Source organism: Chiloscyllium punctatum, chromosome 17 (genome assembly GCF_047496795.1).
Source record: "Chiloscyllium punctatum isolate Juve2018m chromosome 17, sChiPun1.3, whole genome shotgun sequence".
Classification (NCBI taxonomy): domain Eukaryota; kingdom Metazoa; phylum Chordata; class Chondrichthyes; order Orectolobiformes; family Hemiscylliidae; genus Chiloscyllium; species Chiloscyllium punctatum.
Window position 1 is genome coordinate 58,811,965 of NC_092755.1, and position 27,461 is coordinate 58,839,425.

A 27,461-nucleotide genomic window follows, 5' to 3' on the forward strand; every position below is an offset into this window, starting at 1 on the left:
GCGATTTAAAAAAGGTGTATAGGTCCATGAACTTTAAAATTTGAAGCACTGAGCATAAAAGCAAAGATGTTCTAGTGAGCCTTTATAAAATACTGGTTTGGGCTCAACTAGTGTGTTGTGTTTAATTTGGACACTGCACTAGAGGCTAGGTGTGATGGCTTTACATATGCAAAAGATGATTTCAGGAATAAGGAATTGAAGTAGCTGGATAAATTAGAGTAATAGAGTTCATCTTCAAAGATGTGAAAGTTAAAAGGATGTTTGCACTAAGTTGCCAATTCATGAGGGATCCAGACAATGCCGAAATGAACTATTGCTATTGGTGTAAGGGGAACCAGAGGATAAAGATATGAAGTGATTGGCAAACAGCAATGAGCAACAGGAGAAACCTTTTTTATGCAACTTACAATGACCTAGAATGCACTGCCTGAGAGACAGATGGAGGTAAATTCAATCATGGCTTTCAAAGGAGCACTAGATAAGCAGCTATAGGGGAAAAAAAGATTACGCAGCTAACTGGAAAGGACTGCCAAGTGGGACTAACTCTTAAAGAAAGCACAGAAACGACAGGCCAAATGACCTCCTCCTGTAACCATGATTCTTTAATCAACTACAAAGAAATTAATTTGTTAACTTGCCAGGCTTTAAATCTCAATTCTTTGAAGTCAGGCAATATGCCACCCAAGTACAATACAGAAGGATGGCATTGAATAACAAAACAGCAATTCAAAGGGCTTAAGGTGATGCTTAAACACTGGAAGTTTTCTTAATCACAAATTAACAACCTTTAACACAGATTGAGAGAGACATCACTTGATTGAGATAGAGGCCAAGTGAATATATCAAAGAATTTGATGTGAAGGGGAGAGGTGCTGTAAATAAGATTAACTGCAAAAAGTGTGGGGGTGTTCCACTGAAGAGTGGGGAGTTGGTGTTACTTCCTTTCTTTTTGTCCTAACCTCTATCATTTGATTTCCAATTTTGTAGAAGGAACAGGTAAATCAGTAGCTTCTATTATTAGACAAATAGTTATCAGTGTTATTCTGTTTTATCAGCGGATATTTTCTAATCAACCTGTTCAGAGATGCTACTACACACCTCTGGAGCAAGTTGGGTGGCTCAGTGGTTAGCACTGTTGCCTCACAGTGCCAGGGATCCAGGTTCAATTCCAGCCTCAGGCAGCTGTCTGCAGAGTTTGCACATTCTCCCTGTGTCTGCGTGGGTTTCCTCCAGGTGCTCTGGTTTGCTACCACAATCCAAAGATGTGCAGGTGAGGTGGATTGGCCAAGATAAAATTTCTCTCAGTGTTCAGGGTCGTGTAGGCTTGGTATATTAGCCTTGGGATATGTGGGGTTACAGTTATAGGGTAGGAGGTTGGGTCTGGTGGGATGCTACTTGGAGAGTCAATCTAGACTCGATGGACTGAATAACCTACTTCCACATTGTAAGGATTCTACGATTCTATGAACCTGGCTCAAAAGGTAGGGACACTACCACACCACTTTGCCACTCGACTCCAATATTGCAACGTAGTTATTTTCTATTCAACCTGCTCAGAGACAGATGTTATTACACGCTTCTGGAACAATTTAGACTTGCATCTGAACCTCCTGGTTTACAGGTAGGGATACAACCAATGTGCCACATGACCTTAGAATTGTGGCAGTGTTGACACCTTTCAGGTGGTGTAGGTGATGTGCTGCAAATGTAGAATGCAGGATCTTCTGGATGCCAATGTGATCTAGGTCAAACAGTCTGCAAGAACTTTTGACTCAGTTACTTAGCAGGTGGCTAAGCTGCAGCCACCAGGGAGAGGGAATTTACCCAGACACCTTATTCAAGGCGGTGCTCACGCCCCTCGGATTAAGAAAATCTGATTCTGTCAATGATCGAAGTCAGGAGGATGTGGCTGCAAGTGGGACAGGTTTAGGTATTCAAAGCGCAGGAACTTCAGCCTTTGAAACTACCTAACAGGTTTGCTCAGATGCTTAAACTAAGATTAAGGACTGCAGCGCAGATGAGTTAACTAGCCATGGCCAGAAAAGAAAAACGAGAGGCTGTGCCAGTGCAAAGGTTTGCGAATCTGGAGAGGAACTTGCAGTAAGGGGAAGAGTCGATGGTACCAACATCGACCTGTGACCAATGACATAAGTAAAACTCGGGAAGGGCATAGGTTGCAACAGGTACTGAAAGTGGCTAATGGAATGCTATCCTTTTACAAGAGGATTTCAGCATAAAAATAAGGAGTTATGTTTCAATTTTAGTGTTTTAGTGGGTTTTGATCTCCTTATTTATGGAAGGATATAAATGCATTAGGAGACAGCGGAGAGGAGGTTTTGCTATAACTGACATTCTGTTTTGAGTGGGATTTCTTAACCAGAAAGACTGGACAAGCTGGATTTGTTTCCACTGGAGCTTAGAAGAGCGAGGAGTGATTTAATTGAATTGTGTAAGAGCCTGAATGGTCTTGACAAGACAAATGTGGAAAGGATGTTTACTCTTATGGATGATTCCAGAACTATGGACCACAAAATTAAGGCTGATTACTTCAGGATAGAGACGAGGGAAATATTTTTCTGAGGCAGATGGGGCTTTGGAACTTTCTGGCTCAGAAGATAGTAGAAGTGGGACTATTAACTATTTTTAAGGTGGTGATAGAAAAATTGTTTAGAAAGAGAATAAAAAGGTTACCAATGCTAGACGAGAACATTAAATTTGAAACAAACATATCAGCCTGATCTTGCTTAATGTAACAGTATGAACGAAGGGCCAAATACCCTCCCTTCTGTGCTTGTGTGTTCACATGTATTTTCACAAATGAGACTTACTCCCCACAATCAATCATTATATTGTTGGCAATCTTAGCTGGAAATCTTTTAAACCCAGAGATATATAGAAGATAAATAGTGAAAGACAATGATTTAGAGACTCCTGCTGGCTATTTCAAAGATTCTGAAGACAGACAGCCAATGATCAAGTTAATATTATCGTAAATGATTGCAATGTTAATGTTTTACACCTCTATGTTAAGAACAATGCTTAAAATAATGCACACTGATATTAAAACACAGTCTCCACAGTGTACATATTTCAAAACTGAAATCAAATATTGACTTAGTTTTTAATCAAAACAAAGTCAATATAAAACTACTTAAGTCCCCAATTTTAGTGGAATGCTAAACTAATTTCTTTAATTTTTCTGCTACATTTTATTTTAAGCTTTGATGTTTCCATTCTAGCTGTGACGTCTAACCACTTCTCCACATAAATAACCAATTTAATCATCCAGATTAAACAACATAACATACACTCTATTTGCAAATACATACATGTTTGAGCTTCAAATCTGGCTCCTGTACTGAACTTAAAAAATCAAAACATTTTACATTCTTTTTTAAAAGAAAACTTCTCAAAACAATGAAAGTCACTTTTGACTAAGCTGTTGACAGTTGATCTTTCTGCTCTCTGCCACTTGTACTATTATTAAATTCAGTTGTGAGTTTAATAAAAATAAAAATAGAAGTTGATGCAAAAACTCAACGGGTCTGAAGCGTATTCGATTTTTCTTCACAGTTATAGTTTCGGGTCTGCTGACCCTTCCTCAGAACTCTAACAGACTTTTCTGAAGCTACTGTTTAATTTACATATAGCACAATGAGATACCACATATTATAAACAAATTAAAATTCGAATTGTAAATCACCACAGAAATTAGAGATTTTTCATCAGGTGTTGAATCAGCAGAATCAGAAAGGTGACTACAATTCTGGTAAAGCTGCCATTGTCTGATCAGAGACATGACTGAATACGGTTTAACCGGAGAGTCACCACACCTCAGGTGAGGGAAAGGGTTGAGGAGGAAAGTCTACATGGTAAATCTTCAGCTGGTTTGGGAATTGAACCAATGCTGTTGACATCACACATAAACCAACCATCCAGCAACTATCACGAGAGTTTAGCCATTGATACAATAATTATATACCAAAACGTAATACTTAAGTTCCTCACAAATCTTCAGTATGGCAAGAGGTTAGGGGAACATCAGGGGAACAGGAGAACACAATTTATTTCACTTCCGAATAATAAATCAGGTATTGGTAACTAACACAAGCCAGTGAAGAAGTATGCATCACTAAAAATGGCACAATAAGCGATTGCAAGGATACAGAGATTGGAGAAAAGAAAATCAGTCAACTTTTCACTGTGGCTAATTTGCAACTAATATTTTCACAATATAGAATAGAGCATTGCCATTCTGGCCAACTTTGTTCAGAGTTATTAACAGGTACAAGATGGAAAAGATGTCCACAAACTGAAGTCCCAACCAACTGGATAATAGTGGGAAGATGCGAGAGGAAGGTAATGTGGTCAATGACTTTAAACAGCTCGAGACGACAAGGAGGGATAATTTACCTCTGTAACAATTAAATTGGATGGCATCTGTGACTTTGCTAAGAGCTATTTCATTCTGCAGCAAGGGTGGAAAGCTGAATAGAAGGATTTAAATAGCAAGTCTCAAGAAAGATGGGCATGGATTTAGAAAATGAAAATAGGTTCAGACAGAAAAGCCAAGTGTGAAACAGTGACAGTGGGGTCAAGAGGTTGTTTTTGCAAGAGGGTGAAAGAGAAGGGGGTCAGTGACTGTAGAAAGGAAATTAACTGGTCAGAGGTTCAGCACCAAGTGAACTGGTGGTGGTATTTGAGTGTAAAATGTGCTCAGAAAGGGCATGTATGAATTAAGAAACTAGGGAGATGAGTTCAGGAATGGACTGCTTTAGTGTCAGTCTGGTCAAGTGGACAAGTGAAAGGAACAAAGTGGCAGAAGCAGCTCTCCATACATTTTCATGGCAAAGTCCATGAGCTTCTTGCAATTGTTGTGGAGGAGAGTGTGTAGGAAACATGAGGGGGCTTAAGAAGATGGTATGAAGTCGAAACAAAAAGACAGAGCAACCAGTTTTGCATTTCACGATGCTCCTATAATAGTGAGCAGCTTCATAAAACAAAAGCAGGATCCAACAGATCTCTATATGATCCAGCCAGACTTGGCAGTGACTGACTTATCAGCTATCCCAAGTCCGTTCAAGTTGCATCTCTTGAGCTCAAGGGAGGACAAGTGTATGCAATGATTTAAATGAGGGCTGTGGACAGGAGAGGCATGGGTGACCAAATTAGCAGCTGCAGAAATGCTATGGTGAACAAATGCTCAAAGACTAGACAGTGGATTTTCTTTTCCCAGTGGCAGATGCAGAAGGAAGTGAAATCAGTGGAGGGAGGCAGATGTGGGTGCAGAAAGATACAAAGTGATCAAAGATGGCCATGACAGATTAAACAGCTCTTACTGTTGTTGCATTTTGTAAAGTTCAAGCACAGAAATGAAGGCAACTTGAATTTTAATCAGGTATGTGATTAGAACAAACTACAAAAATAGCAGTATTTCAAGTCAGATGCACAACACCTCAAGGCTGAATCTTCATTGGATTTTAATTCAACAGTGTCTTATAGGGTTAAGCATACCCATGCAAGAACCCTCTGACTATCTGCAGCCTATACTTAAAAAAATAAGCAAGCCTATTTTTTAAAGTAGCTATAAGGACTCAAGATATTAAGGATTTGTGTCATTAAAATGACATGATGCAACTTTGCACCAACTATACTTAGAGTCTGGGAAGAATTTGCACTTGAGTAGAATCAAAACTAATTAAGTCTGAGAAGAAACAAAAAGACTTTTCTTACGTTTGCAGTTCTCGCTTTCTGGAATGGATGGGTATTGCACACAGCCATCAGAGGTGATCGGGGGCTCTTAAAGTAGAGCTTTATGGAGTAAGGTGGATCTTTTTCCTCACCTTTTGCTTCTAATATATTCAGGAGAAAGTGAGGACTGCAGATGCTGGAGATCAGAGTCAAAAAATGTGGTGCCGGAAAAGCACAGCTGATTAGGTAGCAGGAGAGCAGGTGATCAAGGAGGAGAGTCGACATTTCAAGCACAAGCACTTCATCAGGAATGTCACATATATATTCAGTGGATTTCTGAACTGCACACAACGTCACCTCACATTGATCAATTTGATTCAAATTTCAAAAGTAGCTAGCATATTTGTTTAACCGAGTGAAACCTCTGAAATGTGAAGTAGTTTCCTTTTATATTAAACCGGTACAATTTGCAAACAATTTTCTCAGCCCGTTCTAACCTGAAAACACAATGCACACTTCAATCAAATTTATGCCAAGAGTTATTTTGGAATTGTCAAAATCCACCACTTGTGCAACATTCCTGATGAAGTGCTTATGCCCATAATGTTGACTGTCCTGCTCCTTCTCGGATGCTGCCTAACTTGCTGTACTTTCCCAGTAGCACATTTTTCTACTCTGATCTCCAGCATCTGCCGACCTCACTTTCTCGGAGCACTATATGTATGCAAATCATTTAAGTTTTTTAACTGGTAAAAGATCCTTCACTTTCTTTGTAAAGTCTATAAGAAACCAGAATTCTATCCAACATACTACCATCTGCATAGCCAATTAAGTTTTATTTTAAACCTACTGCATATCAGATTTCATCAGATAGGATGAAGGCTTTGCTTCTGAATCTGAAGATCAAGTTAATTTACTGTTTTAAATAAAGAGGCCTTTCAACAAATACTGGGCTTACAAATCTTAGCAAAATGTTTCAATCAGTAACTGTCTTGCAATACCAAAGTGCTAAAGGTATTTTTAAAAAAATCTAATAAAATCTGTTTTATTCTATGGGTAATGATATACTGGGCATCAAGTTGAGATACATGAAATACATGGCAAGGTAAGTGAAGGTGCCAATGCAGGATTACCTTCCACTATAAAAACAAATGCAATGATAAATTTATAAATGTCAAGTTAATTTTTTTTCAAGTGTCTGAATTAAAGTCTTTTTTTTACTGATCTAAAGATTGATATAGGCTTTCTGGCTAGCAAAGGATCACTTACATCAGTAAAAGGCTGCTAGCAATAATTATTTGCAAGACTTTGAATTTAGTGATTAATCCTCATTCTGAAAAAAAATTATGATCTCTGTACTAACTTCACAGCATAAAATAAAGAGTACAATTCTTAATACAAGGAATCATCTTTTAATCAAACTCTTGAAGAACCGAAAGCTTGTGATTTCAAATAAACCTGTTGGACAACAACCTGGTATTGTGAACTTCTGATTAAAATGACAACAAGGTAATTACTAAATTCATCAACATAATAGATTAATAGAGGTACCCCATCTGGCAAATGCAGGAAGTATATTCCCAATGTACAGCAGTTCAGAACTGGGGAGTCATAGCTTAAGGATGGGGGTAGACCATTTAGGACGAAGAAGAGGAGCGATTTCTTCACCCAGAGAGTGGTGAGCTTCTGGAACTTTGCAATAGAAGGCAGTTGAGGCCAAATATTGAAAGTTTTCAAGGGGTTTGACAGAGTTAGAGTTACAGAATCATAGAGATGTACAGCACGGACACAGACCCTTTGGTCTAACTCATCCATGCCAACCCTGAATTAATTTAGTCTCATTGGCCAGCAATTGGCACATATCCCCCCCAAACCCTTCCTATTCATATAGTCATCCAGATACCTTTTAAATGCTGTAATCGTACCAACCTCCACCACATCCTCTGGCAGCTCCATACATGCACCACCCTCTGCGTGAAAAAGTTGTCCCTTGGGTCCCTTTTAAATCTCTCCCCCTCACCCTAAACCGATGCACTTTAATTCTAGACACACCCCACCCCAGGGAAAAGACCTTGCTTATTTACGCAATCCATGTCCCTCATGATTTTATAAACCGCAATAAGGTCACCCCTCAGCCTCCAACGCTTTAGAGAAATCCACAACCTATTCAGCCTTTCCCTGGAGCTCAAATCCTCCAACCCTGGCAACATCCTTATCAGTCTTTTCTGAACCCTTTCAAGTTTCACAACTTCTTTCCTGTAGGAGGAAGACCAGAATTGCATATAACATTCCAAAAGTGACCTAAGCAATGTCCTGTATAGCTGCAAATGACCTCTCAACTCATATACTCAATACTCTGACCAATAAAGGAAAGCATACCAAACATCATCTTCACAATCCTATCTACCTGCAACTCCACTTTCAAGGAACTATGAATCTGCACTCCAAGGTCCCTTTGTTCAGCAACACTCCCCAGAACCTTACCATTAAAGTCCTGTCCTGATTTGAGTTTTTAAAATGCAGCACCTCACATTTATCTTAATTAAACTCCAAATACCACTCCTTTGCCTAAGATCAAGATCCTGTTGAACTGAGGTAGCCTTCTTTGCTGTGCAGTACACCTCTAAATTTGGCGTCATCTGCAAACCTATGAATTGTACTTTCTACTTTCACATCCAAATCATTTATGTAAAATGACAGAAAGCAGTGGAGCCAGCACCAATCCTTGTGACACACCACTGGTCATAGGCCTCCAATCTGAAAAGAAACCCTCCACAACCATCCTCTGTCTTCTATCTTTGGGTCAGTTCTGTACCCAAAAGATTAGTTCTCCCTGTATTCCAATGGGATCTAACCTTGCTAACCAGTCTACCCTGAAGAACCTTGTCGAATGCCTTATTTAAGTCCCTATCGACCACGTCCATTGCTCTGCCCATAATCATCTTTGATACTTCTTCAAAAAAATTCAGTCAAGTTTGTGAGACATGATTTCCCACGCACAAAGCCATGTTGACTATCCATAATCAGTCCTTGCTATTCCAAACACATGTAAGTCCTGTACCTCAGGACTCTCCCCAACAATTTGCCCACCAACGATGTCAGGCTCACTGGTCTATAGTTCCCTGGCTTTTCCTTACCACCTTTCTTAAATCGTGGCACCACGTGAGCCAACCTCCACTCTTCTGGCACCTTACCCGTGACTATCGATGACACAAATATCTCAACAAGAGGCCTTGCAATCACTTCTCTAGCTTCCCACAGAGTTCCAGGGTAGACCTGATCAGATCCGGGGGATTTATCCCACCTTTATCTGTCCAGCAACTAAGACATCCAAGCACCTCCTTCTCTGTAATATGGACATTTTTCAAGATGTCACCATTAACTTCCATGTTCTTCTCTATAGTAAACACTGATGCTAAATACTTGTTTAGTATCTCCCCTATCTCCTGGGTTCTCATACATTGGCTGCCTTACTGATTTTTGAGGGACCCTATTCTCTCCCTAGCTACCCTTTGGTCCTTAATATATTTGTAAAATCCCTTGGGATTCTTCTTAAATTATTTGCCAAAGCTATCTCAGGACCCCTTTTTGCCCTCCTGATTTCCCTCTTAAGTACAGTCCGACTGCCTTAATATTCTATGGATTCATTCAATCTCTGCTGTTTAAACCTTACATATTCTTCCTTTTTACTTGACTGAAACCTCAATTTCTCCTGTCATCCAGCATTCCCTACATCTACTAGAGTGAAAGGAAAGACTAACAAGAACATACTGTCGCTGGATTCTTGTTATCTCATTTTTGAAGGCTTCCCATTTTCCAGCCGTCCCTTTACCGACAAACATCTGCCCCATCAACTTTTGAAAGTTATTGCCTCATACTGTCAAAATTGGCCTTCCTTCCTTATAACTTCAACTTTTAGATTCTGAATATTCTTTTCCATCACTATTTTAAAACTAATAGAATCACTTTGCTGGCCCCAAAGTGCTGACACCTCAGTCACTTGCTCTGCCTTATTTCCCATGAGGTGGTCAAGTTTTACACTGTCTCATGTAGGTATATCCACATACTGAATCAGAACATTTTCTTGTACAAACCTAATTCCTCTCCATCTAAACCCTTAACACTATAGCAATCCCAGTCTATGTTTGGAAGGTTAAAATCCTCCACCATTAACATCCTATCATTCTTACAGATAATAGAGGTCTCCTTATAAATTTGTTTTGCAATTTCCCACTGACAATTGGGGTGTCTATAGTACAATCGCAATAAGGTTATCATCCCTTTCTTGTTTCTCAGTTTCACCCAAGTAACTTACTTGGACCCATTTCCATTAATATCTTAAGTACAGTCGTAATGTTATCCCTTATCAACAACCAACCAATGCTCCCACTCCCCCTCCACCAAACCACCACCACACCCTACCCACACCCCACCCCTAACACAGGTCACTTTTAAACCAGGAGAGATTCCAATTATCCAAAAATGTAAACCCTTCTCCCCTGTAACACTCCTTAGCCATGCATTCATCTGCTTTATCCTCCTATTCCCACCCTCACTAGTTCATTACATTGGGTGTAATCCAGATATTACTACCCTCAAGGACCTCCTTTTCAAATTCCTGCTTAACTTTCTATAATGTCCCTTCAGAATCTCATTTCTTTCCCTTCCCAAGTTGTTATTCCAATGTATACAATGACCTCCTGCTGGTCCCTCTCCCCTTGGAGAATATTCTGCACTCTCAGAGATACCCTTGATCCTAATATCAGGGAGGCAGCCATTCTGATTTCTTGCTGTCAGCCACAGAAATGTCTGATCTTAGGACTTATGGGATCAAAGGGTATGGGGAGAAAGCAGGAACGAGTTGAATGATGAGCCATGATCATACTGAATGGTACAGCTGGCTTGAAGGTCCAAGTGCCTATTCCTGCTCTTATTTGCTCTTTATGTTTATGTCAGACTTGTCCAGACTGATTGCATGGTGCTTCACAGTAGACTGGTAAGTTACGTTGTAGCAGTATCTGCGCTGTGGTATCCATGGCTAGTCCATGCCTTTATGCCCCCGTGCATATCAAGGATTTGGTGCACAGCTCTTAAAATTGATGACATCAATCCAGTTTTATGGTCCAAATGAATCACGTCTTGGCGTGGTTTATGCTGAAGGTATTACATGAGTGCAAGTTGTTATTCTTGTTGGTTTACCCCAAAGAGACAATTATTGCCTTGTATTCAACCCTTAATTCAAATTTTCATCAGCAAAGTAAACAAGAGTTACAATTAACTATGACAAAGAATTAACATGGAAGACTATTAGCAGTAAAAAATGAGGCAGACAGTAGCAGAATTCAGGATGATGAAATGGGCAGACAAATCAATAGAATTACTAGAAAAGAGACAATGAAGTGAGATACTTTGATAGAAATAATGAGTAGAGCCGACATAAACTAAGTAGTACAGATTTTTTAGAAGGGTCAGGAATAAGCAGAGAGACCAAGTGTAAGAGTGTGGTGCTGGAAAAGCACAGCCGGTCAGGCAACATCCAGAGCAGGAGAGTTGACATTTCCGGCATAAGCCCTTCATCAGGATGTGCTTTTCCAGCACCACACTCTGACTCTGATCTCCAACATCTGCAGTCCTCACTTTCCCCTAGACCCAAGTACACAAGTCTTTGAAGGTGGTGGGACAAGTTGTAAAAGCGGTTTTAAAAAAGCAGCATTTGGGATCCTTGCCTATGTTAACAAAGGCATTGTGCACAAAAGTAAATAATTATGCTGACCCTTTGTAAATCACTGGTTAAGCCTGAATTGGAGTTGAGTGGCCAATTTTAGGCACCACACTGAAGGATCTCCAGGTTTTGGGAAAAAAAGTTCAGAATGGCACAAAAGATTTCAAGAGCAATGAGAAGACAGTAATGTTCTTCCAAGAACAGGGAGAAGATGATTTGACAACAGTAGTGATAATCCTGAATTTTAAAAAAACAATAGAATTAATAAAGCAAGACTGTTTCCTGTGCCGGAGAACAGCGATTTAAGATGATTGCAAAAAAAAAAAGACATGAAGAAATTTCAAAACACACTGAATTATGATCCACAATGCACTGGGTGAAAAGATAAAAGGAAACAGAATTGCTAGTATCTTTCAAAGCAAAAAATGGATATTCACTTCTTCCATTCAAATATAGTACCAAGGAACATTGATGAAATATTAATTAGATAGATCAAGCAATGAGTGTAGGCAAAATGGATAAGCAGGAGGCTGGAGGAACACAGCAAGGCAGACAGCATCAGGAGGTGGAGACGCTGACGCTTCAGGTGGGGGTGGGGGGGAGCTGCAGTGCCATATGCCTTCTTTACCACCCTATCCACTTGTGTGGCCACTTACAGGGAGCTATGGACTTGAACCCCAAGATCCCTCTACACATCAATGCTGTTCTGAGTTCTGCCATTAACTGTATACTTTTCCTTAAAATCTGATCGTCCGAATTGCAGTAGTTCACACTTACCCAGATTAAACTCCATCTGCCAGTTCAAGGACATTTATCTTAAAGACCCAACTATCTTTAGCTGCTTCAATGATCTTCCCTCCATGATAATGTCAAAAGTGAGAATTTTTGACGATGTTTGCAGTGGTCAGCATCAGCCTCCTCAGAAATTGAAGCAACTCCATATCCAGGCATTTGAACAAGTGGTTTAGGGTAATAAGTGACAAGTAACATTGCCAGGGAATGACCCTCTTCAACAAGAGAAAAAATCTAACAATTGCCTTTGACACTCAATGGCATTACCATTGTTGAACTCCAAATTAACAACGTCCTGGGAGTTTACAACAATCAGAATCTGAACTGTATCAGTCATACAAATACTGTGGCTACAACAGGTGGTCAGAATTTTGAAGTACGTTACTCCCAAAAACTATCCCCAAGTCATAAGTCAAAAACTATTCAGAGGTTTGTCAAACTAATTCCTGGAATAAAAGGTTCTCTTAGGAGGAAAGGTTGGACTCGTTAGTCTAGAATCTGCTGAAGCTTAAAAAGTGTAAGAGGTGACTTGATGGAGAAAAAAAAGAGATAAGGATGGATGTGGATGTGGAAAGAATGTTTCTTCTTCTACAATAATCGAGAACAAGAAGTCACTGTTTATAATGCAGGGCTGCCCATTTAAGACAGAGATAAAGAAAATTGCTTTCTTATAAAGGGCCTAAGACGACACTGCAAAAACAATTTTTCAATACTTGTAAGACAGAGGACAACAAATTCTCAATAATTGTAAGGGGTGAAAGTTACAAGGCTGAGGAAGAAATAGAGCAATCACATCAGCCGCTCAACAAGATGGCGGAATGGGGTCAAGGAACCAAATGGCCTACTCCACTTTTAACATGTATGTTCACGTTTGATGGAATACTTGCCAGATGAGTCCAATTTCAACAGCACTCAAAAAGCACAGCACCGCCTAGAACAAAGCAGCCTACCTATTGTTTTAACATCCTATTGTTCCTTCAACATTCACTTCCAACACCACCAATACAGTGGCAACAAAGTGTAGCTTTTAAAAGATGTACGGCAACAACTCATCATGGTCCTCCACAATACCTTCCAAACCCATAACCTGAGCCACCTAGAAAAACAAAGGCCACAGATGTACGAAAACACTACCAAGTTCTTTTCAAGACAGGCACCATCCTGATTGGAATGATAGCGTTATCCCTTCATTATCACAGAGACAAGTTCTGTTACTCTCATTATAGCACTACACTCAAGGACCAAAGGGTCAGCAACTCTTTGGTGCATCTATACTTTAGGAGCTCAGGTATTCAATAACGCAGCTCCTGAACACCTTCTGGAAAGCAATCCAGGATATGCTGTAAGTGTGAGCTTAGTTGGTGATGCCTACTTTTATTTACAAGCAATTTTAAAATAAGTATGTTAACAGACCACATCGCACAAAGGTTCCAGATTTGTCCTGAATTAATACAGCTAAGCAGAATCAGAACTAAAGTCAAACTTTTCCACTCCAAACTTCCACTATGCAAAGACCTCCACTTGCCCATAATTCTATGGCCACTGTTGAAAGTCCATGCAAACACCCAGTGGGTGAGATCATGCTTGGTTTGGATATAATGATCTCCACATTGGAACAACCCAGCAGAAATCAAAACCATCAGAAGAACTGGAGGCAGGCAAAGAAAAATAGAACCATTAAGGGTCACTAATACTGCCCAAAGTCTAAACATTTCCAGTACATTAACAAATTGCTGAAAGGAGTTGTATCAAAACATCAACACACCAGATATTAGAAAAAAGCTTGCAACTTAAAACAACTTTTCACACTCCAAGGCTTTTCCAAAGCAATAGAAAAGCAAAGATGTTATGACAAAAGCTAGGCTTTACAAAGAACCTGCATAGAGTATCAGTGGTGGGCAAGTTATCAGAGGGAACCCTGACGTACATAATTTATAAGTATTTTGAAAGGCAAAGACAGATTAAGGATAAGTGGTGCAGGAAGAGCACAGCAGTTCAGGCAGCATCCAAGTAGCTTCGAAATCGACGTTTCGGGCAAAAGCCCTTCATCAGGAATAAAGGCTGTCAGCCTGAAGCATGGAGAGATAAGCTAGAGGAGGGTGGGGGTGGGGAGAAAGTAGCATAGAGTACAATGGGTGAGTGGGGGAGGGGATGAAGGTCAAGGAGGAGAGGGTGGAGTGGATAGGTGGAAAAGGAGATAGGCAGGTAGGACAAGTTAGGACAAGTCATGGAGACAGTTACTGAGCTGGAAGTTTAGAACTAGGGTGAGGTGGGGGAAGGGGAAATGAGGAAACTGTTGAAGTCCACATTGATGCCCTGGGGTTGAAGTGTTCCGAGGCAGAAGATAAGGCATTCTTCCTCCAGGCATCTGGTGGTGAGGGAGCGGCGGCGGAGGCGGCCCAGGACCTCCATTGCCTCGGCAGAGTGGGAGGGGGAGTTGAAATGTTGAGACACGGGGCGGTATGGTTGATTGGTGTCCTAGAGATGTTCCCTAAAGCGCTCTGCTAGGAGGCGCCCAGTCTCCCCAATGTAGAGGAGACTGCATCGGGAGCAACGGATACAATAAATGATATTAGTGGATGTTGAAGGCTCCTTTAGGGCCTTGGATAGAGGTGAGGGAGGTGGTGTGGGCGCAGGTATTACAGTTCCTGCGGTGGCAGGGGAAAGTGCCAGAATTGGAGGGTGGGTTGTTTGGGGGCATGGACCTGACCAGGTAGTCGCAGACGGAACAGTCTTTGCGGAAGGCGGAAAGGGGTGGGGAGGGAAATATATCCCTGGTGGTGGGGTCTGTTTGGAGGTGGCGGAAATGTCAGCGGATGATTTGGTTTATGCGAAGGTTGGTAGGGTGGAAGGTGAGCACCAGGGGTGTTCTGTCTTTGTTACAGTTGGAGGGGTGGGGTCGGAGGGCGAAGGTGCGGGATGTAGACGAGATGCGTTGGAGGGCATCTTTAACCACGTGGGAAGGGAAATTGCGGTCTCTAAAGAAGGAGGCCATCTGGTGTGTTCTGTGGTGAAACTGGTCCTCCTGGGAGCAGATCCGGCGGAGGAATTGGGAATATGGGATGGCATTTTTGCAAGAAGTAGGGTGGGAAGAGGTGTAATCCAGGTAGCTGTGGGAGTCGGTGGGTTTGTAAAAACTGTCAGTGTCAAGTCGGTCATCATTAATGGAGATGGAGAGGTCCAGGAAGGGGAGGGAGGTGTCAGAGATGGTCCAGGCAAATTTAAGGTCAGGGTGGAATGTGTTGGTGAAGTTGATGAATTGCTCAACCTCCTCACGGGAGCACGAGGTGGCGCCAATGCAGTCATCAATGTAGCGGAGGAAGAGGTGGGGAGTGGTGCCAGTGTAATTATGGAAGATCACCTGCTCTACGTAGCCAAAGAGACAGGCATAGCTGGGGCCCATACGTGTGCCCATGGCTACCCCTTTGGTCTGGAGGAAGTGGGAAGATTCAAAAGGAGAAATTGTTAAGGGTGAGGACCAGTTCGGCCAAACGAATGAGTGCCGGTGGAAGGGTACGGTTGGGGACGTCTGGAGAGGAAAAAACGGAGGGCTTGGAGGCCCTGGTCATGGCGGATGGAGATGTAGAGGGATTCGATATCCATGGTGAAGATGAGGCGTTGGGGGCCAGGGAAACGGAAGTCTTGGAGGAGGTGGAAGGCGTGGGTGGTGTTTCGAACGTATGTGGGGAGTTCCTGGACTAGGGGGGGGATAGGACAGTGTCAAGGTAGGTAGAGATGAGTTCGGTGGGGCAGGAGCATGCTGAGACAATGGGTCGGCCAGGGTGGTGAGGCTTGTGGATCTTGGGAAGGAGGTAGAACCGGGCAGTGCGGGGTTCCCGGACTATGAGGTGGGAGATCTCCTGAGGTGATGAGGTTCTGTATGTTCTGGGAGATGATGGTTTGGTGATTTGGGGTGGGGTCATGGTAGAGGGGGCAGTAGGAAGAGGTGTCCTCGAGTTGACGTTTGGCTTCAGCGGTGTAGAGGTCAGTGCGCCAGACTACCACTGCACCCCCTTTATCCGCTGGCTTGATGGTGAGTTTGGGATTGGAACAGAGGGATTGGAGGGCTGCGCGTTGTGAGGATGAGAGGTTGGAGTGGGGGAGGGAGGTAGACAGGTTGAGGCGGTTAATGTCCCAGGCGGCAGTTGGAAATGAAGAGGTCGAGGGCAGGTAATAGGCCAGCGCGGGGTGTCCAGGTGGATGCACTGTGTTGGAGGTGGGCGAAGGGGTCCTTGGAAGGTGGGCGGGAGTACTGATTGTGAAAGTAAGCTCGGAGGCGAAGGCGACGGAAGAATTGTTCGACGTCACGGCGTGTATTAAATTCATTGATGCGTGGATGGAGAGGGATGAAGGTGAGTCCTTTGCTGAGGACTGATTGTTTGTCCTCAGTGAGGGAGAGGTCTGGGGGCATGGTGAAAACTTGGCAGGGCTGGGAGCTGGGATCTGGTGTGGGTGTAGAGCTAGGAGTGGGGGCGGAACCTGTAACTGGAGTGGGTGTGGTGGTGGGGGGAATGGGGGTGGAGTCATGAGCAGGGGTAGTGTTCCCCTTGGGGTTCTGGGGGGTGGGGATAGGAGTGGGGTCTGTGGGGGACATGCCAGCAGAATGCAGGTGAGTGGCGCTGGTGGGGGCAGAAGTGGGGGTGGTAGCTGCATCAGCCGCATGGCTAATGGTGGAAAAGGTTCCGAGGCCAGGGGAATCTTCTGGAATGTTTGAGGAGCGCTGGTTATGGAGGTGGGTGGATAAAAGTTTGTTGTACTTACAGTTTTTGATGTTTGAGATGGAATTGAAATACTGTTTGTTGAGAGTATGAATTCTCCTGAGGATGTAGTACAGAGTGGGTCCTTTGCAATTCTGAGAGAGTGTGGCCCTCAGCTGAGGCAGGGCTGATTGGTGAGAGGTTAGGTGCCGGCGCATTGCTGAAAGCGTGGAGCGGAGGATCTTTAAGGAGAATTGTTGGTGGTGTTTTTGAATCTGTAGTCTGTACTGTTTGTCATATTCGGGTCCGAACTCTGCTGGTTTAAAGGTGGCCCGGAGTCCGTGTGGGATGAGTTAGTTATGGAGGCAGGCACTGAGGAAGCAAATGTGGTTGTGGTAGCGAGTTTGTTTCACGACATGGTTGAAGAGCTTCAGGACAGAGGAAATGACCTGGGAGTTGCAGTGGGAGAGGGACTCCGAGATTCTTGTAGAGAGAGGAGGAAAACTTCTTCAAGGCAGGCATCCTTGCAAGAGGATTTGCAGTAGGGTTAAAATCAACGAGGTAAAAACAATGACTGCAGATGCTGGAAACCAGATTCTGGATTAGTGGTGCTGGAAGAGCACAGCAGTTCAGGCAGCATCTAAGTGGATAGTCAACATGGCTGTGTGTGTGGGAAATCACATCTCACTAACTTGATTGAGTTTTTTGAACTAACAAAGAGGATTGACAAAGTGGTGGACATGATCTATATGGACTTCAGCACGGTGTTCAACAAGGTTCCTCAGTGTAGACTGGTTAACAAGATTAGATCACATGGAATACAGGAAGAACTAGCCATTTGGATACAGAATTAACTCGAAGGTAGAATACCAAGGGTGGTGGTGCAGGGTTGCTTTTCAGACTGAAGACCTGTGGCCAACGGTTTGCCACAAAGATCGGTGCTGGGTCCACTACATTTTTGTCATTTACATAAATATTTTGGATGTGAATATAGAAGGTATAGTTAGTAAGTTTGCAGATGACACCAAAATTGGAGATATTGTGGGCAGTGAAGGTTACCTCAGAGTACAACTGGATCTTGGTCAGATGGGCCAATGGCCAAGGAATGGCAGATGGAGTCTAATTTAGATAAATGAAGTACTGCAATTTGAAGTGTCAATTCAGGACAGGACTTATACACTTGGAGATAGTCTGGACACCTAATGATAAATGGGGAGCGTTGCTGAACAAAGAGACCTTAAAGTGCAGGTTCATAGCTCGTCAAAAGTTGCGTTCCAGGTCGACAGGACAATGAAGGTGCTGTTAGTTATGTTTGCCTTTATTGGTCTGAGCATTGAGTATAGAAACTGGGAGGTCATGTTGCAGAAGTAAAGGGCATTGGTTACGCCACTTTTGGAACGCTGCATTCAATTCTGGTCTCCCTGCTAAAGAAAGGATTTGTGAAACTTGAAAAGATTCAGAAGAGATTTATGTGGATTTGCCAGGGTTGGAGGATTTATGCTATAGGGAGAGGCTAAATAGGCTGGGGCTATTTTCTTTGGAGTGCCAGAGGCTGAGGGGTGACCTTTTATAAGTTTATAAAACCATGAGGGGCATGGATAGGGTAAATAGACAAGGTCTTCTCCATCCCCTGAGGTGGGGGAGTCCAGAAGAGGGCATAATTTTAAGGTGAGAGGGGAAAGATATAAAAGGGACTTAAGAGGCAACGTTTTCCACACAGAGTGTGGCACATGTTTGTTTTATTCAATTTCTTTAGACTATTTTGCAGTAAAACTATAGAGGTTGTTTGAAATGAACTGCATGAAATTTAATTAATCACTCCACATTATTTACTGAGTGACAGTTAGCAGATATTAGACTAAAAGTTAGGTTGCTGATTACAAGTACATCCTGCAGAGAATATTTTCCAATAACCCACGTCTCTACACAAAGAATGAAAACCAAATAGTCATAGAACTGTACAGCACAGAAAGAGACCCTTTCGCCCAAATCATCCATGTCAACCAGATGTCCTGAACCAATCTAGTCCCATTTGCCAGCATTTAGCCCATATCACTGAATCCTTCCTATTCATATACTCATCCAGATGCTGTTTAAATATTGTAATTCTACCAGCCTCCTTCACTTCTGGCAGTTCATTCCAAAAACGTGTGGAAAAGCTGCCCCTTATGTCCCTTTTAAATCTTTACCCTCTCACCTTAAACCTATGCCCTCTAGTTTTGGACTCCCCTACCTTGGGGGAAAAGGCCTTGGCTATTTACCCTATCCATATCCCTATTTTAAACCTCTACAAAGGTCATCTCTCAGCCTTTAAACACTCCAGCCTATTCAGCCTCTCCCTATAGCTCAAGTCCTCAACCCTGGCAACATGCTTGCAAATCTTTTCTGAAGCCTTTCAAGTTTCACAACATCTTTCCTACAAGCAGGGAGACCAGAATTGTATTCAATATTCCAAAAGTGGCCTAACCGATGTCCGGTACAGCCACAACATGACCTCCCACTTTTACATTAAATGTACTGACCTATAAAGGCAAGCATACTGAATGGCTTCTTCACAATCCTACCTACCTGCGAATCCACTTTCAAAAACTATGAACCTGTACCCTAAGATCTTTGTTCAGTAACACTGCCCAGGACCTTATCATTAGGTGTAAAAGGTAAAATGTACCTAACCTTCATGCAAAAGCAAGTTAGAAGGTAATGACTGCACATAAAATTCTGTCCAAATTTTGAAATTATAAATTATAAATGCTGTGATGAAATCTATGGCAGTTTAGGAAGCAAAACAATAGAGTTGGGTGCAGAATGAGGATTTCTTTGAAGCAAGCATAGCGTAGGGGATTGCGTCTGGGTGGGCTACTCTTAGAATGTGGACTTGTTTGGCCAGTCAGCATATTGTAGGTAATCTAATCTAATCAAAAAGTGGAGATATAAAAAATCAAGGGGTCATCTCTGTGGGAGAATGTAATTATAGCGCACGTTTACACTCAATGGTTGGGATGGGCAAAAACTGACATAATAGTGAAAAAAAAAGATGTTTTAAACACACCAGTGATGGTCTGATCTTACTAAAGTCAAAACAACATGTTTTTTCTTAGCCACCGACTTGATTTTTTTTTACTTCATCTAAAGTAGACTTGTAAATATCAAATCTTTTCGCATGATTCCAGTAACATTCTGTTTGCAATATATGTTTTTGCAACTTAAGGTTTTATTCCACGTCTGCACATATTAAAATATAAATCTATGCCTGCCACATGTTTTGCGCAAAGTTACAGTAATTTTACAAACTTAAAACTCAGCATAACATCACAAACAACATTACCAACTTATTACTCATGGGGAACACTACAACAATTTTTATTTAAATCAAAGCCTAGAAATGGAGTTAGGAGTAGCTTTAAGCAACAATTTATTTTTATAATCCATTTCATCTATCTGCCACTACAAGAAACCTAAAAAATTTTAGACCAGTGCTGTTGTCATTTCAAGCACTGATAATCTACCTGACATTTACTCAACTAGTCTAATATATCCAAATGAACAGGTGACATGTTACCTCAACAACCGGGTAGAATCCTAGCCACGTAGTAACTGGCCTAACTCCTTCAGACTAGCTCAAGTAATTTCCAAATGTGCCAGAGTTAACTTGATTTCAAACCTACATCAAAATACTTGTCACCCAGGGACATCTAGATCCATGCCCCTTCTCTGACCTGTGCCATTAGGAACTGTAAATGCAGGATACCCACATACCAAAAGTTCTTTACAAGTGATATGATAAGTAGTAGAACTTACACTAACTTGTACGACTGCACTGCCACCATCCTCCCCAATTAATGCATGCATCCATGTTGGCACTTCCAATTAGAATTGTGGACAAAGATTCAGCAGCATCGAGCTAGACTTTCAACACAAGTACAGGAAATTGGCGAGGCCTCTTTTGGAATACTGCATCCAGTTCTGGCCACCCAGTTATAGGGAGAATATTAAGCTGGAGTGTATTCAGAAGAGATTTACCAGGATGTTGCCAGGTTTGGAAAGTTGGAGTTATAAAGAAAGGGGGAACAGGCTGGGACTTTTTTTTCCACTGGGACGTAGGAGGTTGAGGGGCAATCTGATAGAAGCTAATAAAATAACCCCGTGTCTGCGTGGGTTTCCTCCGGGTGCTCTGGTTTCCTCCCACAGTCCAAAGATGTGCAGGTCAGGTGAATTGGCCATGCTAAATTGCCCGTAGTGTTAGGTAAGGGGTAGATGTAGAAGTAGGGGTATGGGTGGGTTACGCTTCGGCGGGGCGGTGTGGACTTGTTGGGCCGAAGGGCCTGTTTCCACACTGTAAGTAATCTAATCTAATCTAAAAAATAATGAAGGGTATAGATAGAGTTAATGGTTGTTGTCTTTTCCCTAGAATGTGTGATTTCAAGACTAGGGAGCACATTTTTAAGGTGAGAGGAGAGAGACTTAATTTTTACACTGAGGGTGGTACACATAGTGTCATAGAGATGTACAGCATGGAAACAGACCCTTCGGTCCAACCTGTCTATGCCGACCAGACGTGGATGAACTTCCTGAGAAAGTGGTGGATGTGAGTACAATTACAATGTTTAAAACATACTTGGAGAAATATATGAATATGAAAGGTTTGGAAGGATAAAGTCCAGGAGCAAACCGGTGGGACTAATTTAGCTTGGGATTAAGTTTGGCATGGACTGGTTGGACAGAAGGGTCCATTTCTGTGCTTTATGACTTTTTGATAATCATGGTAGCTAAGACCTCTGGATGTTAAAAGCACATTCTTATATGTAGCTTCTAGATAATACTTCCCAGTCAGTCTAGCAATAAGGTTTAGAGTTTTTTTTTAAATGAAAAACTGCCTTCAACTTAATAGAAATAGCTTAAGGCACTGCAATTTCTTATATCAAAGGCTAATGTTAAATATGAAAGTTACTGGCACCAACGTCCTCATAAGAGAAACTCGACAGTAAAACACTCAGATTAGAACCATTCCTTCTCATAGTTGAACAAGACAAAACCAAGATGGCATCTATAAACTGGAGCTAAACTGCACCTAATAATCATTTAGTTATTATCACAGGCTGACAGCATACTCATGTCACCTATCTTCAGGAGATGCTCCTGCGCTCATTTTACACTACAATGCATAATAGGAAGCAAACTGAGTTTCAGTTCTTTATCAGCAGGAATTTCCTCCACATATCCGTCCTCTTCCCCTTTTGAAACCCTTACTGAATTTCATGAAACTGCACATCACATTAACAATTTTCACAACATCATTGGCAAGTGACTGACGCAGTCAAATCTTTACCACAGCACTGAGAAATGTTTTGATGATCAGCACAGCTGGGTGTCATTGACAATTTCATGAAACAGAAACAGCATACTGAGGAAACAGCGCAAGTCTCAAAATGGTGGCATTCACCCACAGATTGCTTCACTCACCATCCATCAGTAGCCAATGCCCTGTCAATACCCAGATAAGCACAAGCATTACTGAAAGGGAAAATGACAGTAGTTCAGCAGCAGTGAATCGTCCACAGCAGCCAAATGAAATTCTGAAACAAAAATAGAATAGGAATTTACTGTTAGTTTTTACATCAAACAAATAGAAAAGAGTCAAACAGATCATATTGTCCCCACTACCACTGGGAGCTGACACCAAATGCTATTGCTGCAAATTGATTATAGAATTGCAATCTTGCTCCAAAGTAGTAGAATGAAGACTATTTTTACTATAATCCATGAATGATTCAATTGAAAGCACTAAATCAAAGCGTCCTCACATATTCATAGTTACAAACACATTTGCAAAAACCTTTCTCCAGCTGTTGCACTTGAGGTTTCGCCCATAATAATTTCCCATGCAAGTATTTTGAATGCATTAATGGGATGTGGGCATCACTGGCTAGCCCTCTACTTATTACCTATCCCTAGATGCCCTTGAGAAGGCAGTGGTGAATAACTGCAGTTCATTTGGTGTAAGTACACCCAAAATACGGTTAGGGAGGCTGGTCCAAGTCAGACTAGTGAGTGGCTTGAAGGAGAACTTGCCGGTGATGTTCTCATTGTATTTGCTACCCATGTCCTTCTAGTTGGCAGTGATTGTGGGCTTGGAAGGTGCAAACAAGGTGCTTTGGTGAATTTCATTTTGTAGATGAATGAATGCTTCTGTTCATTGGTGGTGGAGGGAGTGATTAATTGTGAACATGGTAATAATCATGTGGGTTGTTTTAGTCTGTATGGTATAAGTGAGTTCAGTGCTACTGGAACTGTAGTCATTCAGCCAAGTGCACAGTATTCTATTACATTCCAGATACGTGCCTTGACTAAAAGGCAAGGCACTCGCTTCAGGACTCCTCACTTCTGACCTGCCCTTTAAGCCACAGAATTGATATGGCTCACCCAATCAGCTTTTGGTCAATGGAAAACTACATTGACCACCCCCCCCCCCCCCCTCTCTCTCTCTCCTTAGTGTCACACTTGCTCAAATGCAGCCTTGATGTTAAGGACCCTCACTCACTCATCTCTAGATTTTAGCCCCTTTGTCCATCTTTGAACCAAGGCTGTGATGAAGTCAGGAACTTATTGGCTCTAGCAGAATGCTGCTTGATAGCATTTTTGTTGTTTCCCTCTTCAATCACTTTATTGATGATCAACAGTAGAGGGTGATAATTGGTTGGGTGGGATTTGTCTTTATGTTGTGTATAGGATATACCTGGACAGTTTTTCACATTGTCAGGTAAATACCATTGATGTATCTGTATAGGAACAGTTTGGCTAGGGAAGTAACAGGTTCTTGAGCACAAGCCTTCAGTACCATTGCTAGAATGTTATCAGGACCCATTGCCTTTGCAATATCCAGTGCCTTCAGCTGATTTGCTTGACATCACATCGAGTGAAGTAAACTGGCTGAAGACTGGCACTGTAATGATAGAGACCTCTGGAGGCGGCTGAGATAGATCATCGACTTGGCATCGATTGTTAAAAATTCTTCAGCCTCATCTTTTGCACTAATGTACTGAGCTCTCTTGTCATTGAGGATGGGGATATTTGTGGAGTCTTATTCTCCAGTGAATTGTTTAATTGCCCACCAACATTAACAATTGGATTGATCAGATCTGCCCATCTGTGATCTGATCAGTTTGCTGTGGAATCACTTAGCCTTGTCTGTCACTTGCTGCTCGTGCTGTGATGCGTACAAATAATTCTGTGATGGAGCTTTACCAGGCTGAAACTTAATTTTTAGTTATGCCTGTTTTTGCTCCTGGTATACCTTAATGCTCACTTCAGAGGAACAGGGCTGATCCTCTGGTGTGATTTTAATGGTGAAATGGAGGATATGACCAACCACTGGCTCTCTGGGCCAGAGCCAATGTTGAGGAACCCAAGGCAACTCCTGCCCACTGTATACCAGTGTACACCACCTCTGCTGGGTCCACCTTGCCTGCGGGACAAGAAATGAGATGGAGCTGTCTGGGACATTGTTGGTAAGGTACGATTCTGTGAGTATAACCAATTATTCAGTGATCACCCAATTTTGGCACTCATCTCCGGATGTTAGGAAAGGTGCTTTGAAGATGTGCCATTGTTGTTTCCGGTGCTTACCTCAGTGCCAGATGATCTGCCCAGTGTCATTCCTGCTTTGAATGATCTTAAGCAGTATAATACAACTGAGTTGCTTGCTAGACTGTTTCAGAGGGCAGCTATAGACTCATAGCAGTGCTTTGGGCCTGGAGTCAGATGTAAGCTAGACCAGGTAAGGTCTGCAGATTACCCTCCTTAAATGGAGGTTAGTGAACTAGTCTTGTTTTTGCAACAACTAATTGTTTCATCATTACACGTCTAACTTCAGAATTTCAATTTACAATTTCAGCCTCCACTATTTCCCATGGTAAGATCTGAAGCCAAGTCCCCAGGGCATTACCGGAGTCTCTGGATTACTAGATCAGCAATAATACATTACCTCCACCTAAATCTTAAAATATTCTCAAAAATCCACAACAAATAGTTTAAATTAAACACAGTCTAAACAGTGTAATATTTAGGCAATGCTGTCTCACTACTGACACCTTTTATTGTTTGGAGACTAATATCGCCTATCAGTTGCAGTGATATTAATGATCTCAAAAGTACTATTACAAGGATATGGGGTTTGCTCCATTTCATGGTCCCTATTTTGCCCTCAGGCAACATTAGTAAAAGTTAGGTGTGGGCGACACGGTGGCACAGTGGTTAGCACTGCTGCCTCAAAGCGCCAGAGACCCGGGTTCAATTCCCACCTCAGGCGACTGACTATGTAGAGTTTGCATGTTCTTCCCGTGTCTGCATGGGTTTCCTCCGGGTGCTCCGGTTTCCTCCCACAGTCCAAAGATGTGCAGGTCAGGTGAATTGGCCATGCTAAATTGCCTGTAGTGTTAGGTAAGGGGTAAATGTAGGGGTATAGGTGGGTTGCGCTTCAGCGGGGCGGTGTGGACTTGTTGGGCCGAAGGGCCTGCTTCCACCCTAAGTAATCTAATCTAGTTAACCATCTTGTTTCTGAGATGAGGAGACATTTCTTCATTCAGAGTAATGAATCTGTGAACTTTGCTACCAGAGAAAGCAGTCAAGGGCAAAACACTATTATTTGAAAGAGTTAGATATAGCACTTGGATCTAAAAAGATCAAAGAATATGGTGAAAAGCAGGCTGAGTTGGATGATCAGGCATCAACATAATGAACGGCAGAGCAGGCTGAATAGCTCAACACTCCCACCTTGGCAAAGTATTTTGAATTTAGAGCAGAGGACACACAATATAATAAAAGTAGAGGAACAATTAAATTTCAAGTTAACAGACACCATTAGGAAATTCACTCTGACTACAAATCGCACACATTGCACAATTATTGGCCAGATTAACATGGAACATGAGATACATTGGCATTCAGACAAGACCGCAGGTAATTTAACAGAGAGGATAGGAAGTCTGCCCTCTACAAGGGGTCCTTGCTCTATCAGGAATCTTAAGTGAAGAGTGTTGCATATGGCGGTTCCATGCAAGAAGAGCTTAAGTACATTCACTGGGTGCAGGCCACATATAGTTTTTCAGCCTAGCAGAAACTATGTTTCACTTTTATGTTGAATGTTTTCATTTGTAGCCACAATTTATTTCCTTAAAAGCAGTGTTTTAAATTTTGGGTTATTCTTCAGCCTCACAGTCCTAACATGTGAAGACCACTTGCATGGGACAAGGGAGAGTGAGGGAACCAGAAGATCTTACGAGTCTGCGCCTGGGCCTGGCCAGAGTCCAGACTCAAGACTCATCTATCCTTCTTGCATGATTTTATCCACTTTCTGATGTCCATTACCACTCCAAATAGTGATATTTGGATACATTTCTGCTCTATAAATTTCCATTTACCATTTGATTTCAAATTTTGTTAGTGGCCTGCTGGGGGCTGAGTAATTTGCTGAAGCTGTGTTTGAAAGAGTAGAAAGTCTACCTGGTTGTTTAACAGTAGAGCACATTGAATGAGTTACCAAAGCAAATTACTATTGTGTAAATAGTTGCATACATAACAACATATTTCACACGAAGGAGAGATTCAAATTGAAACCACAGGGTGAAGTGAATTATTGAGGAGTCTGGATAGCAGGAAGAATGCTACAACTGGTCCAAGGAACTGGAGCAAGTGATAGAGGCAGCAGCAGCACAATTCTTCACTTGTCAATAACTTGTGCTGAATCTACTGCATCATGGAAGAGGCATGGTGGGGTGTGAGGGAGAAAGAAATCAGTCCAGTGAAGTGGGGCGAGTGGCTCCACAAAAGTGGTGCGGGGGGGGGGGGGGGGGGGGGGGTTGCTGAGAGAGCAGTTGGTGGAGGCAGCAGCCCCACAGGAGAGCTAAGTGTGGATAGGGAGGAATAGCTCCTTGAAAGGGAGGGAGTGCATGCAGGGGTGGTACTATGTCACGTTATGGAAAGGGGCAGGGCATAGCAGTTTGGGGTCATGGAAAGGGCAGGAGGTTTGTCATTCCTCTGAGAAATACAATACTACAGTAAAATGACATGAAGATTCTATGATTGGGTCCAGCTCTGAATTGAGACGAACTTTTGAACTGGTCTACCTCTACAATTCCCCACCTTTTTGCATCGATATTTCTTCTGGGGCCAGTGAGCCTGATTTCATTCACCCCTCCACCACACTTCCCTGGAAGAGAAACAGGGGTGACATCGATGGAAGTATCCACTAAAATGAGGAGACTTCCTGATTTGAGTTTCCCTCTATGGCACAAACCTAGCTATCATTACCAAAACCCGTTGGCAACTTGTCTAAAATTCTGGAGACTGGCCATCACACACAGAAGTGCATCATGGCAGAAATAAAAACCAAATGAAATGACAAAACATTATCAAATGGTGCAGAGTAGATTATGAAGAGCTTTTACAAATTGCAGTAGTAAGGTTGCATGCACTACTGAGGAATTCAATTCAGGAAGTTCAGTTTTATTCCTGTTTGCTCTTAGTTGGTAAACTGACCTTCATATACTTGGACTTATTCTTAA

The 27,461-nt window shown here is 42.1% G+C and overlaps 1 protein-coding gene across 2 annotated transcripts in view; it reads right to left on the reverse strand.

The window, feature by feature from the left end:
* Positions 1-27,461, reverse strand: part of sppl3 (signal peptide peptidase 3) — a 211,614-nt gene that overhangs the window by 49,621 nt on the left and 134,532 nt on the right. For both annotated transcript variants that reach the window (XM_072587257.1, XM_072587258.1), the window contains exon 6: positions 22,363-22,475. In XM_072587257.1, coding sequence (XP_072443358.1) covers positions 22,363-22,475 — 113 coding nt within the window. The remainder of the gene's footprint in view (positions 1-22,362; positions 22,476-27,461) is intronic.